At 34.9% G+C, this 16,880-nt stretch overlaps 2 protein-coding genes and 1 long non-coding RNA gene across 3 annotated transcripts; all 3 read left to right on the forward strand.

Moving 5' to 3' along the window:
* Positions 1-664, forward strand: LOC126589891 (uncharacterized). Its single transcript, XR_007611995.1, has 2 exons — positions 1-174; positions 286-664. It is a non-coding gene; the product is annotated as an uncharacterized LOC126589891 (long non-coding RNA).
* A 4,479-nt stretch (positions 665-5,143) lies between these two features.
* LOC126589883 (sodium/calcium exchanger NCL-like) lies at positions 5,144-10,840 on the forward strand. Its single transcript, XM_050255324.1, has 9 exons — positions 5,144-5,667; positions 6,733-6,948; positions 7,665-7,846; positions 7,956-8,101; positions 8,453-8,711; positions 8,960-9,105; positions 9,702-9,957; positions 10,120-10,422; positions 10,531-10,840. The coding sequence occupies exons 1-9, from the start codon at positions 5,247-5,249 to the stop codon at positions 10,777-10,779; spliced, it is 2,178 nt and encodes a 725-aa protein (XP_050111281.1). The 5' UTR covers positions 5,144-5,246; the 3' UTR covers positions 10,780-10,840.
* An 896-nt stretch (positions 10,841-11,736) lies between these two features.
* Positions 11,737-13,950, forward strand: LOC126589887 (uncharacterized protein At5g64816-like). The gene is made up of 2 exons (XM_050255328.1): positions 11,737-11,894; positions 13,290-13,950. Exon 2 carries the CDS (start codon positions 13,324-13,326, stop codon positions 13,699-13,701), a length of 378 nt encoding a protein of 125 aa, XP_050111285.1. The 5' UTR covers positions 11,737-11,894; positions 13,290-13,323; the 3' UTR covers positions 13,702-13,950.
* The last annotated feature ends 2,930 nt before the right edge of the window (positions 13,951-16,880 follow it).

The following is a 16,880-nucleotide window of genomic DNA, read 5'->3' on the forward strand; positions in this document are numbered from 1 at the left end:
GAAACTAGAATACGATCGATATAAATGCCACATCATTGCCCACTGATTTCTCAAAGATTGTCTGGGGCATGTAGCAATGGTAATATAGCACTTATCCTTTCAACCTCAGAGCAAGCGTTCTTGGTTTCCTTCCCCCTTGGATCATCAAGACTTCGTTAATATCACGAATGTATGGTAAGTACTCGAAAGAATTTTTGAAAAGTAGCCCAAATTTGAACTTGATACAGACTTTGTCCCTATTTTGTTGATGATTTTGTAGACTTTTACAATTTAATCTATTTGAAGGGTTCAAGCACTACTCTGACGGGCCTATTTGAAGGGGTAGCACTAGTCTACGGGCCTTGAGGGGAGTTCGAGGACTGTTTAAATCACCTCTCAAGGACTTTGAGTATTACACGAGGTGTCTTGAGTGAAGTAATCACGAATGGCAGGATGGTGATCAAGAAATCAGTTGTTATATGCAAATCCGGCATCGAAGTTCAGGCATTACATATTTGATTTCTAATGTTCCATATATATGCCCATGACCCGCTATTTCGAAGAACGGTATCACGAGCAAGACTTGGTGCTTTACCCTAGTATATAGGTATTTGTGGCCACCAAATTCTATTGTGTACTAGCCCAAATTCCATTGTGTCAAAACAACTTTCTAAGTTTTTGAGGATATTTGGTATTTTATTATTATGGTTCATATTAGGATCCCTAGCAAGCCAAGGGTTGTCATACCGAGCATCTCCAATAAAAACTTTAAATTTCGTTAAACTAGTAAGTGATAGTGTTAGAAAATTATTTTAGCTACTTAATTTAACTTTTTATTTTCGACAACACTCTCAATTTTACAAATGTTGGATATTTTATTATTAACAATTCAAAACCAACCCGCTCATTTTCTAATACAACCATCCCTCTTCCTTTTCTCCTTGATCAAGGTTCCACCCTTGAGTTTTATTTTTAAAATATTTAGCAAGTGAATAGTTGCTCTTTAAAATTAAAGAGTGATTGTTCATTTTGATATAATAGAAACTCTTTTACAGCATCTCCCATAGATGAGTTTTTTGAGTTGTCCCCTAGTTAATGCGAATGTATAAGGAATGAACATTAGAGAAAAGCCATATTGATCTAACTTCCTTAGATTACTTGTCTCTTAGTTTGATAACATTCTTTAGATTACATTATTATTTTGTAACATAATAGAAATAAAAGTAAATGCCAAATAAACTTTGCCCGTCTAATTTAACATAATAAGTATTCTTAAAATATTTCATCATATAATTGACTTTTTGAACATGCATCTAACAATTAAAACTAATAATTCAAAACCAAATGCTACTTTCATCATATTAATTACTTGAGATCAATGCTTCAGAATTGTTGATTTGATTATTCTTATGTCACTATATCATCCACCAATAGCGACTGTTGATTTGATTTTTTTTCCCCCACAACTGAAAATAATTATTTTAATTGAATTGGTATTTGAAAAATATTAAAGAGACTCTCTATGTACTCTCTATCATCTCATAATTTAATATTAATTTACATGACAACATTATAAATTATTATATCAAAACATGAAGTGACAGAAAATTCATAAAAAAAATCCTAAAAAAAAATAATAAAAATCTGCTTCGAAGAATCTGAATATATCAAATTGAGACCATCTCCAACCGAAGAGTACACAGGGTCAGAGGGCCCAAAATAGCCCGAAAACCGTTTCCAATTGAGCGCTAGGCCAAATGGCTCGTCGGCCCCACGGGACAAAAAAGGGTCAATTGGTTGGCCATCTTCAGCCAGCCCGCTGGCTAGCCCAATTTTTTTTTTTTTTTTTTTTGCTCTTTTCCATTTACCCAACCCACTTTAGGGTTTAAAGTTTAGGATTTTTTTTTTGTCCCAGCCCAATTTTTTTTTTTTAATTTCTAATTTTTCCTACATCATTTCTCACATATTTTTCACCATTCCATATTATTTTACCTTATTTGATTTCAATTCTTCACATTTCATACTATAGCCCTTTGGCCCTTAATTGGAGATGGTTTTTTGTCACAGAGCTATGTTTGGCCTATGGCCCTCTGACCCCTCAGTTGGAGATGGTAAGAAATATGGCCCTGCACTATTCATTAAAATATTAATTTCTTGGAAGGCCAGAGGGCTTAAACGAGCCCTATAGCCCTCCTTCGGTTGGAGATGGTCTGAATGACACTAGCGGCTCTTAGCTTCAAAGCAGTGTCACAGAGCCATAGGCTAAGTCTTTGAGAGGCCTATGTGTCATATGAGAGAGGATCCTCGCCGGATCGTTTTTGTGAGGATCCCGAGGATTCTTCAATCACATATGTATATCATACATCGTGCAGTCAGTTTTTGTCAAGTAATGTTTATATTCAATTTTAAATAAAAAAACATTTATAATGATTTCTGATCATACGATGTACAATGAATGGATGTGATTGGATGATTCCCATGATCCTCCAATCACATATGTTCATTGTACATCATGCGGCCAGTTTTTGTCAGGTACTGTTTATATTCAATTTTAAATAAAAAAATTTACAATGATTTCTGATCGCACGATGTACAATGAACAAATGTGATTAGAGGATCCCCAAGATCCTCACAAAGAGGATCCGGTGAGGATCCTCACAATGAGAATCCGGCGAGGATCCTCACAAAGAGGATCCAGCGAGGATCCTCCTGGCCTCCTGGGTGTTATATAACGAAAATAACACTAACGTTGGGACCCAAGACAAGTGTCTGCATCTTCTTTGATGTATTTTGCTTTTGTAGTATTAGTACAAATTAAGTATGAAAATTACAATATTAGAATCAAACTTGTAGGATTGAATATAATATTTGTTTATATTTAATACAATTATTTTAGGTGCCAACAAAAGCTTCATCAAAGGAGTTCAAGCACAATTCTCAAAAGCTTCACACACTCTTGATCAAGACAGTGTGAAGCAAAACCAATTTATGGTGCCAACAAAGCTTCATCAATGGAGGGCAACTACAATTCTCAAACCTTCGAAGCAAATTCAAGACTGTTCGAAGCAAATTCAATTTATATGGTTCATCCAAACCTTCGACTACTACAAACTGTGGCTTGCATCACAATCTCTTGATCAACAGTGTGGAAGTAAAATTTGTATATGTTGTCTCTCCCACATTTTCAAATTTCTAGTTTCCCCAAAAAAGAAAAGGGAAATTCAACAAAGCTTCATCAATGGAGGACAACTACAAAATCTCAAAAGCTTCACACTATGTTGATCAAGATAATGTGAAGCAAAATCAATTCATGGTACCCAACAAAAGCTTCACCCATAAAAGCTTCACCAACAAAAGCTTTAACTCCAAAGCTTCACCAACAAAAGCTTCATCAATAGAGGACAACTATAAATTATCAAAAGCTTCACGTTATCTTGATCAAGATAGTGTGAAGCAAAATCAATTCATTGTACCCAATAAAAACTTCACCCACAAAAGTTTCAACACAAAAACTTCACCCACAAAAGCTTAACCTACAAAAGCTTGACCCACAAAAGCTTCAGCCTAGTTCAAGAATAAGCATATGGAAAGTTACTTCTTTAAAAGCAAAAGTATCTCATATCATCTCTTCTCCATTTGCTTCTCCTTATCCTTGGAGCTATTTACGACACAAGGAGAATGAGAACAATCAACCGGAAGCCTAAGTCGAACCTCCGATCCAGGTTGCTTGCTTGGAAGTCTGATTGCTTACCTTGTTTGTTACCTCCTTCAGCAAATCTCCTAGCTCGGCAACTTGGGGGACTCCTACTATAAGGTTTGTATTGCACTTGACCCAACCCGAAACTACAAGTAAGCTTCAAGTGAAATTGATACATTACCTTGTGCATCTTCATCGGTTAAAGATACCACCCCTGGATTAAGGAAAAATACTTCCAGAGAAGATGTCACATCTACATATGAGACAGATAAGGCAAGTGAAAATGATGCCACACTTCGGTACTTATAAGTTTCGTGATTATTCAATGGCTTGGATCTTGCAAGTCCCCAACCGATGAGCTTCCCTCACTCGGGAACTTAGGGGAGCACTGTTTGTACCATACTTGACCAATCTCGAAACTACTGAGCACCGGTCAACATTATACCGTCAAGGACCCAGAAGAGTTTCCCTCCAACTAGGAGGCCAATCACAGCGTGACACGTGCCGACATCAGAAGCCAATCATAGCGCGACATGTGTTAACATTAGAAACCAATCACAACACGACACGTGTCAATGTCAGAATAAAACTAGAAACTCTCTTCTATAAATAGAGATCATTCTCTCACAATATTTCCTAATGTCATTTGTACTAAATCATTCACTAATACTCCCTAAAGGAGAGCTTGAACCTATGTACTTGTGTAAACCCTTCACAATTAATGAGAACTCTTCTACTCTGTGGAATTAGCCAATCTGGATTAATCACATACATCTTGTGTTTGCTTCCCTGTCCCTATCCATTTATTTATTTATCCACACAAGTGACCGGAGCAATCTAGCAAAGGTCACAAACTTAACACTTTTTGTTGTACCAAAATCCTCGTTGATTTTGTGCATCAACAATGTCCATGACAATCAAACCTAAGTTGAGAAAAAACCACTCCACTACAAGAGGAAAATAGAATAGTAAAAATAAAAGTATGTATAATAACATTGAGGAAAATATTACATGTGGTCTAATATCCTAATAGATAGAATGTTGAGTTTCTACTTATGCGTACACTCGAAACTCTTTATCCTCTAAATTAATATAATAATTTCAAACTCTTCCCCTTCCCTTAATAATAGTAAAATTGAAAAAAAAAATATTGAGGAAAACAGAATAACCAAATCCATGTGCATCAAACATGACGGCCAGCAAGGGCCATATGCTATCACAATGACCAGACTATAGTGAAGAGGAAACATTGCGGCCTGTAGTTGAATTTATTATTTTTTATGCTTATTTTTATGATAATTGACTGCTTGCGTGTTTCTGATTTGGAATAAAGTCCCCAAAAATATCACCTAATCCACTAAAAAATCAACAATAAAATCATTGACTTTATTAATGCACATTGATCTTCCTAATACCTTTCTAAATTCATAACCATGACAATTGACATAAAAATATAAACTCATCAACTTCCATATATAAAAAATAAGAAAGAAAAAAAAACCGCGTTTTATATTATCGTCTAGCTATAGCTCCCCTTCATTTCAAGCAGACGAAGAAGAGAAGATCATCAATGAGCAACATCACGAAAACTGCAAATTGGGTTGTTTTGGTTCTTCTTGTAATAACAGTGAAAGTCAGTGGTCGTTCTTTTGGACTCAATACTCGGAGTACTTCGTCTTCCCAATTGGTTTCAGATGGAACAGATCATGCATATCAAAATCAAAGCAGCTGCTCCCTCTTACTTCTCAAAGGAGTTGAGAATATCGATTCCACAGAGTCGTCTTGCGAGCAGCTTTACGGGTTCTTGCCATGCTCCGACAGTGTTTTTGGGCATGTGTTTCTAATGGTGGTCTATGAGTACTTGTTGTTTCATGGTGAGTCGTATTTGGCGGCTGGAGGTGAACAGATTTTCAAGATTTTGGGTCCTGGTGTGTTTGGTGCTAGTGCTTTTCATGTCATCGGTGCCCTTCCTGAGTCTCTATTACTTCTTGGTATGTTTGTATCTACAATTTACAAGTTTTTTTCTTCGTTTTTGTTGTCACAAATCATAGATGATGAGATCTTCTAAATGTTCTTCTGTGCTTTTTTTCCTTTCCTTCATATTGTGAAAACTTTCCTGCACTCATTGCATAAAAGAGGTGTTCCACATTCATGATCATGTGCTACTCATCACAGGATGTAGCAAATGGATTGGATTTGATTTTTCATTAATGTACTACACACATTATTTAATTAAATATTATCTAACATGTCACGCCAGCTACTTGTATTAAAATTCAAACTATCTTATATATTATATTATCAAAATGTTAATTAAATACTAAACGTATAGCAACTATTAAATTTTTTATTTTATTTTTATACTAACGATGTTTTACTTCTGGGAAGGAGATCTTCTAATCTAAAAGAGTGAAAATTGGGTTAGGCCAAACAAATAGTCAGTCACTAACTAGGTATCTAACTCAACACGTATAATACATCATCGTTGTCCATATCACTAACAAATGAAGAATAATACAGCTAGACTGTGGTATTAGTTGGTAGCTATAAAAATTCTTTGAATTTGTGGTTTAGGAATATAATTAGAGTATATAGCTGGAGGAGAGGGATTCCAACTGCCAATATGGAAGATATTCTGATTTTAATTTGTAAGGGCGTCGAAGTCGATCTTGTACTTATTAATGTATCTACAACCTGGCAAAAACAAGAAAATATTAAGTGGTTAATAAATTTAATCACAAGGTTTGACGATAATTGTATGCGATGTAGTTTAAGGAAGTGATTTATAAATGTTAATTAACCAGTAAGATAGCAGAAGGAAGAAAAAGCACATGCAGCCCATATGCACACAAGACCACTCAAGTATATAAAAACATAAAAAGGATTAGAAGAATCAAACAACCAACAATTATATATATAACTAATCATATCACACTTACTGAAGAAATGCATTTGGAAGTTTCAGTTAATTAAACTCATTGATTTTCCTTCACTACTTATATTAAAATTGTACACATATGCAAATTGTAACGGTAATTTGATAATTCTGCACACAGCTTCTGGATTTTTTAACTCCAAGGAAGTCGCTCAGGAGTATGTCTATACTGGAGTTGGGCTGTTGGCTGGATCATCAATTTTGAGCTTAACAATACTTTGGGGGACTTGTGTAATTGTCAGCAGCCAACAATTTTCAGATAATCAAAGCTCTAAGGCTTCCAATGAGTCAGATTCATCACTTTTATCATGGAAAAGACTGCCTGCATCATTGACAGGTCAGCCTTGTCATTATTTTTTTTCTTCACACATCTGGATTTTTTGGATGAGGATCCTCACATCCTATCATTTTATCTTGCATTATACGATCAGCTTTCGTAAGGTACTGCTTGTGTTTAATTTTAAATAAAAAATTCTAAATGTCTACATAATGTGAGGATCCCTAGGATTGTAGGACCCTCACAAAGAGGGTCTAGATGAGATCCAAATCCAAGATTTTTAAACCCTATATCCACTTATATATTGGATTCCCTTGCCACATACCTGAAAACTTGTCTTTTCTACTGTACACGGGTGTATGTGATGCTATGATTTTATATATGAACGGCTAAAAGCTTGGAATGGAATAGTTGAATCGAAATACGCAGTCATTCACTGAAGTGATACATCCCATATATAACTGGTGCGTTGTAGAATAGTTTTCAGAAATAAAAGTTTGTAGGAAATACAAAAAACAAAGCGTTATTCGCACTTCTTTGAAATGCTAAATAAATTGCTACCTTCAAACCTTTGGGACAAATTTCCTTCTTCAGAAGTGTGGGAGTTGCACAAGTGGTTCGTGAACTCCCCATTGAAAAAGAGTTATAATAAAATGTGCTCTTGCATTACAAGAGTGATAATTTCATACCAATCGACTAGGTCTTCATAGAGTAATGTAAGAGATCCCAAGTTTTCATCCTCTCCTCATTGTTTTTCTTCTCCTTTGAATTCATAGATTGTGGTATTACAACGGATTTAGAGACCAGCAGCCTTGCGAAGATAATGATTTGTTCAGTAGTACCATTTCTTATCATGCAAATGGCAAAAATCTTTCCATCCTCTTCCGGGGAACGCATCGCAATCTTGACTGCTCTCAGTGTTTCTGTTGTATTCTTATTATTGTACTTCATTTATCAGGTACGCATTGATGAATATCTCTATACATGAACTGATAATATTATTGCCGTTATATATATTAATGTCTTTGAAGTATTCATGTAAAATATTTACTGTTAAAACCTTACAGATCTTCCGTCCCTGGGTTCAAAAAAGAAGATTAGAATTTGTGAAACATGGGCATTTGATTTCAAGCATTTTACAACATGTCCAAAAACATGCACTGGCGAGAGTCCTCACTGTAAAAGGGGCACCAAATATACCTGCTATAAGAAGGTAAGGTCTCACCGAATATTGCCCCATGGTGATAGTGGTAAAGTCGTCAAATTTGTTCACCAAATAATCCTCTTTTGCTCACCAAATAATGCCTTTGTCATAAGTATCTTATTTGATAGCAATAAATGAGTTTCAGAGTGAGCCGAAGTTGAATAACTGTAATACTTTATTTAGTGATCAAATGTGATAAGAGAATTAGCACTCGAAACTCTAAACGTGTGGAAGTTCAAGAGAGAAAATATACTAAGAGGAACACATAGTAACAACTCCCCTTCAATAATTTTAGAACTGTTTTGAATTCTATGAAGGTCCCCATATATTGTTTGATTGGTTACTAATTAAATATTGCAGACTATTTGAGGAAGTAGACGAAGATGGTGACAATTATATATCGCTTACTGAAGTAAAAGAACTTCTTCGTGAAATCAAATTCATATCAACGGAAGACGATACTGATAAAGGAACAGCAGAAGTGATGAAACAGTTTGATCTGGATCATGATGGGAAGATTAATAAAGATGAATTCATCAATGGCTTCACAAAATGGATTGAGGAGATCAAGTCAGTGCATAAACAAAATACCGAAAGATCGTTGGAGAACATATATGAGGTAACTCATCATCTACCTCCAAGTTGGCCCCAAAATTTTCATTTCTTCTTTCAATACTTGAAAGTAGTTGCTTATTCATTACAATCTGATCCTCCATGCCAAATGAGGCCTATATATCATGCATGCCCTGATTATAGCTAGTAAGAATATTAACGAAATGCATCGAGTGAAAAAGATCATTTGCCTTTTTCATATCAATTTACGTCCATTCTCCTCAATAATTTACATCTGCTTCTATTGCTGAGCAGGTCTTTCAACCTTGGATTGAAAATAGAAGACGAGAACGTGAAATGAAGAAGAATTTAATGTCAGAAGTACTAAGACATGTCCAAAGCAATTCACTTGGAAGCATTGTCACAAATGACGGCATGCCTGATATACCAAATATCAGAAGGTTAGGACTACATCTCGTCTAATTAAAAAGTAACAGTACCATTTTTGAAATGGTACTGTAGACTAACCCAAAGGGGTAATGTAGACTAACCGTTTGGTTGCTATATATACATAGTGTGGTGTTATTCTCACACCTATTGTTATCTCTCACACATCCCTCTCAATTTTTGACCGTGGGATCATGAATTGAAAAATATCGATGGAAAAAAAATTAACAAGTTTGTTAGAGGTAAAAAAATGATGTGTGGATAGCATTACCCTATACATATATGGAACAAAGTTTTTCAGATTTATTTTATCAACGGAGGAAAGAGGAAACTTGGCACTTCTTTGAGCATTGGGGAAAGAGAAATACGGTGTTAATGTATAACGTATATGTTAGTACATATAGTTTGTTAGTTTGACATACATTGTTGGTTTATATTTCATAATGTAACAGAGTTTAAACTTAGTACAGTATCGGAGCTTTGTTTGGTAGTCTAATATAACTACAAATAATCAGCAATGTAATACGTAGATGCATGTAGTATTACTCTGTATGTGCTTTTTGCTGTGGTATTGTGTCTACTGACCACTCTCTTCACCATGGAAAAACAGGTTGTTTGAAAAGATTGATCTCGATGGAAATAATTATATATCGCAATCAGAATTGAGAAAACTGATCGGAGATATCAAGTTTGGTAAGATTCCGGGAGACGTGGATGAATCAGTTGTAAAATTGATAGAAGAACTTGACACAAGTGGAGACCAGTTGATCAGTGAGGAAGAATTTGTTACTGGATTAACAAAATGGATAAACAAATCCAACGATCAAGCTCCTCCGTCACTTGAATCGGAGGACGATATCTACCAAGTAAGTAACTCTGAGAACTATAAGGGAAAGGAATTGAATTGAACACCACTTGTCTCCTTGTCTGAAAATTATCGTTTAACACAGTTTTCTGCACACGTATCAAACTGTAATAATTTATATGAATACAACTGTTAAGATTAATTCTTCAAAATGATTATGCAGAGGACATGGGACGAAACAGATAAGTTGGTGGATGAAGAGTACAGCAGTGGTGGAGCTGTCGACAAGTCAAAATGGGCTTGGATGAAAGCTATAACATATTTGGTTCTAGGGTTTGTTGTATTGGCAGTTTTAGCAGAACCTCTTATAGATAGTGTTCAGGATTTCTCCACAGCTGCAAGCATCCCTTCTTTCTTTGTATCATTTGTGCTAGTCCCCTTGGCAACCAATGCCAGACAAGCCACTTCAGCGATTAAGGCAGCTTCAAGAAAAACACCAAGAACCACATCTTTGACATTTTCTGAGGTTTGTCATTGTGCCCAATTTTTTATATTTTCTTTCTCAATTAGAAAATACCTAATTAATTGTGTTATTTTCATTATTTTACGTGGAACGTATTTTATTTGGATGCAGATTTATGGTGGGGTGTTTATGAACAATGTTCTGGGATTTTCTGTGTTGCTAGCCATAATTTATGCTCGTGAAATGGCTTGGGATTTTTCTGCTGAAGTTTTAGTAGTTCTAATTGTCTGCACTGTGATGGGTCTCATTGCAAGCTTCGTCTCCACCTTTTCCCTTTGGACATCATTCTTGGCCTACCTTCTATACCCAATTTCATTGCTTTTAGTCTATATTCTCAATGATGTTCTCAATTATACTTGAATTAAACCCACCAAGGATGTAATATTTTTGTAAATTAGCAAGAACATGTCTTTGGAATTAATTGTTACATTCTTTGTTCTTTATAAAGGCCAATGTTTCCCCAATTTTTTGTTAGATTAGATTTAAGGGAAGTTTAACGAAAAGCTCCCGGTACTATTCACTATAACGAAAAACCACATTTTTACACTAAAAAGTCAATCCTGGTACGATTCACTTTACCCTTTATTTTGTTTTTATCGTTAAAACTCAAATTTTTCAAATCATTTTTTTAGTTTTCCTTATGATGCATTAATACTTTTGATAGAAATAGATTTCTAGAACAAAAGTAGCTAGTATTTTCAAATGATGTGGTTAGGTTTCCGACCCAACATAACTTTATTGGACCATTTCATCAAGAACTTGGTGGGCAACTGCAGATTCCTAACGACATTCATCAAAAGCTTATGGCAACGTATGTCGACCACTACTACGATATGTGGAGTTTTGTCGAGGGCAGATATAGGAAACTAACGAGTAATGTCAAACATTGCCAAAGCGTGTCAACTAAGGCATTTCATCGAGCACTTGGTGCGTACAACTCAAACATTTCATCAAACACTTTGTACACATGATTGGATCGAAATTTAGATCTTTTTTATATGAAAAAATTGTAACATCATAAGATAGTACAAAATCAAACGTGAAAATCAAGAATTAAAGTTCCATCTTAAAAAAATGCGCTATTTAAAAACACTATCATGGAGCATAAAAAATAGAAAGAAAAAAAAAACGAAGTCCTCAAAAAAATATAGATTACGATTTAGGTCTTTCTTCATTATTTTTTGCATGTCATATGTTAAGTTTGTGAAAACCGAAAGAAAAGGAATGGTGGTAGGAGTTGGGCTTGGGCTCTTTTGTATGTGGTAAATGGACCCTGAGCCCTTTTATTAGTTTCATTTCTCTAAGCCTGAGGAGCCCAAGCCCAATTCGTACTGTTGAAAGTTAAAGACTAGTCACTGCTCAGGCACTTCCTCAGACGATCTTCACCTTCACGGCATTCGCAATCACCTCCAGAAGCTCTGCAACTCCACAAACGCCTGCAAATTTACTCCCACTCCAAATCTTCAAACCTTTCAGTGAGTGAATCTTTCATTTCTCGAAATTCTCAAGAAATTTGAATCAATTTATGTCCTTTCGGCTGAAATTGGTTTTAGTTTTGTAATTGTAGATATTTCTCTGTATTTTTTTTTTTTTTTTGGTGCAAAATTCTGATGCGGAAAGTCTTGATTCTTACTAGGATGGTGTAGGAGAGGTTGCAGTTTACCGTAATTCTTGAAGAAATGCCTCTTTTGAATGTTTGAGACTGTAATTTTTCTGTTTACTTTTACTAAACCTAGGGTTTCATGTATTATATTATGCATTGTTATGATATTTAGGGTTTAGGGTTTAGGATGAAAATCGAGCTGTGTGGATTTTTTCTTTATTTACTAGGTGCCGGAAAAAAATCCAATTCAGGGTTTAGGGTTTACTTGGCGAAAGTAAAGCGAATGAGAGGGGAAAAAAATCCAATTCATGGGCAATACAAAAGAGATTTGGAGGACTTTAACACACTGGTTTTCGGTAATGAAAAATTGCGTAATTGTGCTTGAATTGGTTGTTTTACAAATTACTTCAACTGGGTTTTTATTCCTTCAAATTACTTCATCTGGTAATGTCCTTGGTGACGTTGTTGTACTAAGAGTTGGCCAAAGAAATGTCTACTAGACATATTTAGGTATAGCAATGGAACCTGAGAGACATGCTTGTAATGTCTGAAATGTGCGAGTTACATTGTGCTTTTCAGCTCGATGCCCCGCTTGTGCAGTTGATTTTTCAAGTGCAGCCGAACCTGTAGCCCTGAAGCTGAAGCAGTTTTCCTTGCACTCTGCATTGCATTCTAAAACCAACTGTGGTTTTGATTCGTATATCCCTTGGATTTTCATTTTATTCTAAAACCAACCGTTAGAGTAATATTTATAGTTGGAAGTTTTCACTAGTATGGAAAACAGTATGTTCAAATGTCTTCTTGGGTGACGGCAATATTGTTGAACGTGTTAAGAAAACGAAAATGCCCGATGGACACTCCGACATTCATTTAGCTCTTTCCTGCTTTCCTTCTATTGTTTGTCTATCAGATGATATGAGTCCGCTTGGCTATGATCTCGTGTTAGGAACCGGATTACATTAATGTTGGACTAATGCTTGCATGTTTCTCTGTGGCCTTGTTTATGCGTGGGATTAATATATTTCGCTCTAGAACTTTGGTTTATGCATTTGTTGATATTGTATCTGCTACATGTGATTTGAGGATTGTCTCATGATGAACTGAACATTTTCAACCCTTGTTATTATGTTATATATTATATAACATATAACCCCCATTCGTTATGCCAAAATGACCTGGAGAAGTTTACAAAGTATTGCATGACTGACATACCGATGATGATTAAATCATTTACCTAAGCTCGTTATATTTTTATTTTTTGTATTAGCCTGCTGAAGAAGAGGTTGATCCCTGCATTTGTGATGGTGGAAGTGTGGTGGTCCCTCTTAGCCGCTATCCCTGCAGTAGTTGCAGGACAAGCGTTTCGAGTGAAGAAAAGGCGTGGCGAAGAGCAGAGATTAAAGAGCGCTAGAGGGAGGGAGAAGAGTTCTGATGAGATTTTTGTCTGCGAAAGGGTATGCACGTCGAAGAGAATGCTGAAAAAGGTTGGTGCATTCTCAAAGGACCCAATTCCTGATACTTGTGTTACCGTTTGCGGTGTTTCTGAGCTCGATGCGTGTGCTGATGCGTGTGCCCGCACTGTCTGCGTAAACCAACATCAAGTACCGAATTGGAACGACATCTGCCTTCGGAGATGCCAGAGTGAGTGTTTGAAACTCTCTTCTTCAAATCCTCTTTAAATGAGAAACAACGTATTACAAGGGGAGGTTTTTTTATTTTTTCTAAATTATTATTATTATTATTAAATGAGAAACACTGTGTCAATTAGCTAGTTTAACTAGAGATATCCTATCACTTAGTACTACGATCTAGTGATATTGATGTTCGCTTCTAAGTGAGAGATTTTTTGTTCGATTCTCGTCAAAGAATAATTTGAACTACATTATTTACTAGCTCATTATGAGATTAAATCAACTCTTTTTTTTTAATATAGATGGTATCGTTTGTTTTAAAAAAAAAAAAAGATAAGCTTATATGATAACGAAAGGTTTGAATGATACTAATCATGAGGTTTGTACTCTAAAATAATTTTTCAAGTACGTTAGTCAGACGTGTGTTAGGTTTCCGTTTAAGAAAGCATGAAGTTGTGGAAATCTAATACCCACGTATAACACAAATCAGATAGAGTTGCCAAATCTGGTAGTCATTACTTTGTCAGCGACAAGCCAATCTACTTCGGCTTGCAGGCGACGTGGAGGCATTACTCCCTCATATCCCTACGAAAAAAGCGTTACAACCGTCGGTAAGTGATCCGATCCGATCCAATCCAAGCAACATGCAAGGATCTCTCAACTTTATTTAAACCAACAATAAATGCTCTCACATGGTATGCCGTTGGTATCCAATGTTCCTCTTCTCTGAAGTTATAATTTTCAATATAATAGTTATACGGCAAGTGAATCCATCCTCGCATTCAGGGTTTTAGTTTTTTTACCGTTGTGTCCTCGTTGACATTGGCTTTATTAATGATTAAACTTGTTTAGTATCGCATTTATTCCGAGACAGGAAACTTTTATCTTAACTTTGGCTCGTTGCATACCTTGATCCATTACTGTCCGAATGACGTTCTCTGCCGCACTTTGGTAAACGACCCAATGCAATTTAATTATAAGTTCATATTCTTCAGTCATTAATAAACAATTTGTTGTACGTATTATGAAAGAAAATTACAGAAATGATAGAAATTGAAGATTTTGATTAAAACTATTGTAAAAAGTGAAATCAAATTGAAAATTAGGAATCTTATACTGTGCTTCACCATGTGCTCCAATAAGGAAGCAAAGGACTTTAAATCTTGAGAAATGCTGCTGGATTTTTTTAAAGTGAGACTTTTTTTTGGACCTTCTGCCCCTCATGTTTTTTGTACAATGTTTTATAATGTTGGCATGAAAATTAACTGTGGCAAAAAATCCATGAAAAGTCATACTTTTGAAAAAGTTATGTTCTTTTTCTTCCAACTGTTTGGGCAATATCATCTCTTTTAACTATCCGCACTCTTGTCTCCTGTTTTAGGTGACTTTTTTGGTTGGAGTCGTTGACAGTTAGGTGGTGACTTTTTTGGTAGAAAGGATGGCTTCAATTGGAGTGAGAGTAGGTTACAATATCTTATTTGGATTTTAGGTTTTGGTTTGGAGATCGGTGAGTTTTTGGTATGGCCATTGGCCAATCTCTCATCTCACTCACAAAAGGTAGGCCATTCGTGTTTACTGAGTATTCGGTATTTAAAACACAGCATTCTCCCTTAGTTTTTGGCCAAAGATTTTGGACCAATTAAATTTTAGAAGAAAATTTGTTTCTATTTTAGTACAATAAAAACTCAAATATGAAATATGGAAAAATGTTAAGGGGACTCGCCCCCAAAGGCAAGTCTCTAACGACTCTTCCTCGACGGGTAATGCTAGTAGACTTAATTTGTACATTGTCTAAAAAATTTATGATAAATACAACTGTTGTTATTTATTTTTTTTATTTTTTTAATAAACAATATGATTTATAATAAAACGGTGGGAAAATGAGTTAAATCTCACTATGGGTTAACAAAAATGTAATTTAAATTCAGCTTTGGCGAAAATTAATCTAAGACTTGCCTCTTACAAATGAAGTAAAGAGGAATATCACTGGATTATAGTACCAAGTGGCTTTAATATAATTGAAAATTACTCTCTACAATCTAAAAAATCAAGGAAAACTAATGAAAATGGTTTGAAAACTTTGAGTTTTAATGATAAAAACAAAATAAATGATAAAGTGAATAATATCATGATTAATTTTTTTAATGTAAAATTGTGATTTTTGTTAAAATAAATTGAACCGACAGCTTTTCATTAAAGTTTACAAAAAAAAATAATAGTAATTGCAGGTCCCACTGTTTTTTTTAATTAGAATTTTGATAAGTATATTCGATATGAATAAGATTAACTTAGAAGGTCAAACGCTTGGCCGACATACTACTGCGGACGCGGGAATTTTGCTTTGTACGCGCTATAAAATATCATTGCCGACCATCACATGTCGTTTTCTCCACGACTATCTTTACGAGCGGGCAGGACAACCCGGCGTTTCCAAAATAACCTTAAAAGGGTTTCAAATGTCCAAAAGATAAAAAGGAGAAATGTAGATGAGATTTGTTCAAAATTAAGATTCTTTATATATTCTCGGGTACTTTATATTTTTTTGTTCAAAATTAAGATTCTTTATATATTCTCGGGTACTTTATATTTTTTTGAAAAATATTTTATAATATTGGCACGAAAATGAACTAATTATGAGGGATCAGAGAATTCGTAGAAAATCCCACTTTAAAATAGTCTACTTATCATTTCTCAAAGATAAATTTTGTTGGAAATGATATTTGAAATTTTTGTGATGGAACTATAAAAATCTGCAAGTGGTTTGAAACAAATTGAGGAAAATATTGGTGCAGTTATTAGTAGGCCGACCTGATTGTTTGAAATTTGACAACATTTCATAGAGAGTTAATAGATTAAGCTCGAACTATGTTTTTACCCTAGTTTGCCATTATTATCGGATTGGTTTGCTTTTACACTTTGAATGATTGAACGAAATTTGTTGTAAGTATGATCTCATGTGATGGAACGTGTTGATAAATATAAAATTCCCAGATCAGAAATTGTTGACAAAATATATGTGTGATCAATTGAGGCATGGTAGCCCAATTCTTTGCAATCCTACTATATGAGAACTCTTAAGTTAATGTTTGGAAATGCCTCTTAAAAGAATTTGCTCAAGTGGAAGAGCTTCTATTAGAAGCACTTAATTATTTTTAAACAAATTGCAAGTGGATTATGAAAAAATACTTCATGTGTATTTTTTAGAAAATTTTATAGTGGGACTATTT

Source organism: Malus sylvestris, chromosome 11, assembly GCF_916048215.2.
Source record: "Malus sylvestris chromosome 11, drMalSylv7.2, whole genome shotgun sequence".
Lineage (NCBI taxonomy): Eukaryota > Viridiplantae > Streptophyta > Magnoliopsida > Rosales > Rosaceae > Malus > Malus sylvestris.